The 2,743-nt window shown below is 58.4% G+C and overlaps 1 protein-coding gene across 1 annotated transcript; it reads left to right on the top strand.

Moving 5' to 3' along the window:
- The first annotated feature begins 320 nt into the window (after positions 1-320).
- Positions 321-2,199, top strand: LOC119254075 (testis-specific Y-encoded-like protein 5). The gene is given in 2 exon segments (XM_037521244.2): positions 321-946; positions 949-2,199. Coding segments are annotated over 2 exon segments (1,248 nt in total). The 5' UTR covers positions 321-411; the 3' UTR covers positions 1,662-2,199.
- The last annotated feature ends 544 nt before the right edge of the window (positions 2,200-2,743 follow it).

Genomic DNA, 2,743 nt, shown 5'->3' with positions numbered 1-2,743 from the left:
AAACTGAAGGAACCTCAGGTGCTCAGAGAGCGTGATGGGGGCGGGGCGGGGAGGCCGACGAGAGGGCCGGCCGCGCACTGACGTGTTCTACGCGCCCGCGAGGGCACCGCTGAGGGCAATGGACGGACATTAGGGGAAGCGGATTCCCGCGCGAGAGCGTGAGGGCGTCAGAGCGAAATGGAGGCCGGGGGGTCGCGCGGGAGCGGGGGAGGGGTCGGGGGGGGGTTCTCCTGGTGCGCAGCTGCGGCGGCGGAGCCAATCACTGGGCGCAGCCCGTGCTCGCGCGAGGGTACAGTCGTGCGGGCGTGACGTCGGCGGTTGCCATGGAGAAGCCCACTCGGTCGCCACCGCGAGCGGGCGCCAGGAGCCGCAGGGTCGGAGCGTGGTTTTGAAGCCGCGTCTGCAGCCACCATGAGCGGCCGAAGTCGGGGTCGGAAGTCGTCCCGCGCCAAAAGCCGGGGCAAAGGCCGCGCCAAGGCCCGAGTCCGCCCCGCTCCTGACGACGCCCCGCGCGAGCCGGACCCTCCACAGTGCCAGAGGCTCGGGGAGGAAGCCCAGGCGGTACAGGTGCAGGCTGGCGCGGGTTGGGGTGGCCAGGAAACCTCTGCGCCCGCGCCGCCCCGCCGGCCCCCCGGGGAGGAGGGCGCCTGCCGGCTCCCGCTGGACTGTGGCCTCGCGCTCCGCGCCCGCGCTGTGGGGGACCGCGGGCAGGCCGCGACCAGACCCGGCCTGGGGAAGGTCCCGTCGCTCTCGGAGCGCCTGGCAACAGACACTGTCTTCGTGGGAACTGTGGGGACCGTGGGAAGGCCTAAAAATGTCCCCCGCGTGGGAAATCGGCGTGGCCCTGTGGGGAAGAAGGCCCCAGAAGCTTGTAGCGCGGTGGGGAGGGGCCCTCAGGCGATAGCTGGTGGGAAGCTGAAGAAAGGGACATCCGCGGAGTGTGCCTCCGGCCAAGCGGCAGAGAAAAGAAAGTGGAGAAGGATGCAGGGTCAGCGCCCCTGGCCACAGATGGGAGCATGGATACGCTGGAGACCGTCCAGCTGAAGCTGGAGACCATGAACGCCCAAGCGGACAGGGCCTACCTTCGGCTCTCGCGCAAGTTTGGCCAGTTGCGACTGCACCACCTAGAGCGCAGAAACCTCCTCATCCAGAATATTCCAGGCTTCTGGGGGCAAGCTTTTCAAAACCACCCCCAGCTGGCGTCCTTTCTAAACAACCAAGATAAAGAGGTACTCAGCTACTTAAACAGCTTGGAGGTGGAAGAGCTTGGCCTCGCCAGATTAGGCTACAAAATCAAGTTCTACTTTGGGCGCAACCCCTATTTCCAAAATAAGGTGCTTATAAAGGAGTATGGGTGCGGCCCTTCCGGCCAGGTCGTGTCGCGCTCTACTCCAATCCAGTGGCTCCCAGGGCATGATCTCCAGTCCCTAAGCCAGGGGAACCCAGACAACAGCCGTAGCTTCTTTGGGTGGTTTTCAAACCACAGTTCCATTGAGTCTGACAAGATTGTGGAGATAATTAATGAGGAACTGTGGCCCAATCCTCTGCAATACTACCTTATGAGTGAAGGAGCCCGTGCAGAAAAAGGAAAGGAAAGCAGACAAGATCCAGCAAGGCAGCCAACGGAGACCCCTGAGCCCGGGGTAAATCAGTCCAACTGATGCTGCACAAGTTTCTCTTCTACCTCCTGCTGAGCCCCGTGCCTGGCTGACCACATGTGTTTGGCTGTCTGCCTTCTCTTCATGTTGGCCTCTGTGCACTCTATCCCCTTCGCCTTCAGTTACAAGAATATGGCATTTCTGATCATGTTCTTTTGCCTTCCCATGGCCTTTTGCTTTTTTTACATTAGCGCCACATGTTATGTGCTCTCACTCCCACTGTTCATATGTTAAGCACACATGCTTCAGATGTGTGTTGACTATCAGCGTTGCCTGGACTCTGTTTGTGGCTCTGGCCTTTCCTACTTGTCTTTAACATGAATGCTGGAGAGTCATTCTCCAAGAGGACCAATGCACCGTCAAGCTCTATTCAGGGCCGGTGCCTTGCCTGGACTTTGTGTTCCTGCTGGCCACGCATGCCATCTATTGCAAGCTTTTCTATCGACACTGCAAAATGAGGCCAGTGCACATGCCAAAACTGATTTTTCCATGGCTCTGGAGTCACCAGCTGAGATGGCACCTGTTGGAACTCTGTCTTTGACTAGGGCCAATGCTACCCATGCTGCTGGACATGCAGGAGAATGACACTGGACTGCTTGGCATGAATGAGGTTAATGGTGAGAAGCAGAAACAATGCCATGTGTTTGATACCATCATGTGTCTCTGCCTGCCTCTGGGCCCTTCTGCTGGTTGGTGAATCTTCATTAAAGTCTGTACCAAGCCTCATCTCTATCAGGCCTTTGACTTTTGTCTAGTTGCTGTTGGATCCTCGTCAACGAGAGGCTTCCTTGTCAACAAGAACCTCAAGAACTGCCTGTGGACTAAGGTCCCCCACCAGTGCATGAGACACGCACCTATCTTTCCCAGCCTTCCAGGAACTCTTTGGCTAACAGGCTGATTGGCAGGCTGGTTTGTGTGGACGTGTGCTCATTGTCATCATGCTGTGACTCCAGGCGAGGGTGGGGACTGGACTCACATAGAATGTAGGTACCTTTGTCAACTCCCCCTATCTTTTCCTCCCTCCTGACCAGATTGCTGCGGTGGGGGTACAGGGGAAAGGTATTTCTGGTCTGTGACCTATGTTG

Source organism: Talpa occidentalis, unplaced genomic scaffold (genome assembly GCF_014898055.3).
Source record: "Talpa occidentalis isolate TD23 unplaced genomic scaffold, MPIMG_talOcc4v2.1 talOcc4.2858, whole genome shotgun sequence".
NCBI classification, from domain to species: domain Eukaryota; kingdom Metazoa; phylum Chordata; class Mammalia; order Eulipotyphla; family Talpidae; genus Talpa; species Talpa occidentalis.
This window is presented reverse-complemented; position numbering and strand designations above follow the sequence as displayed.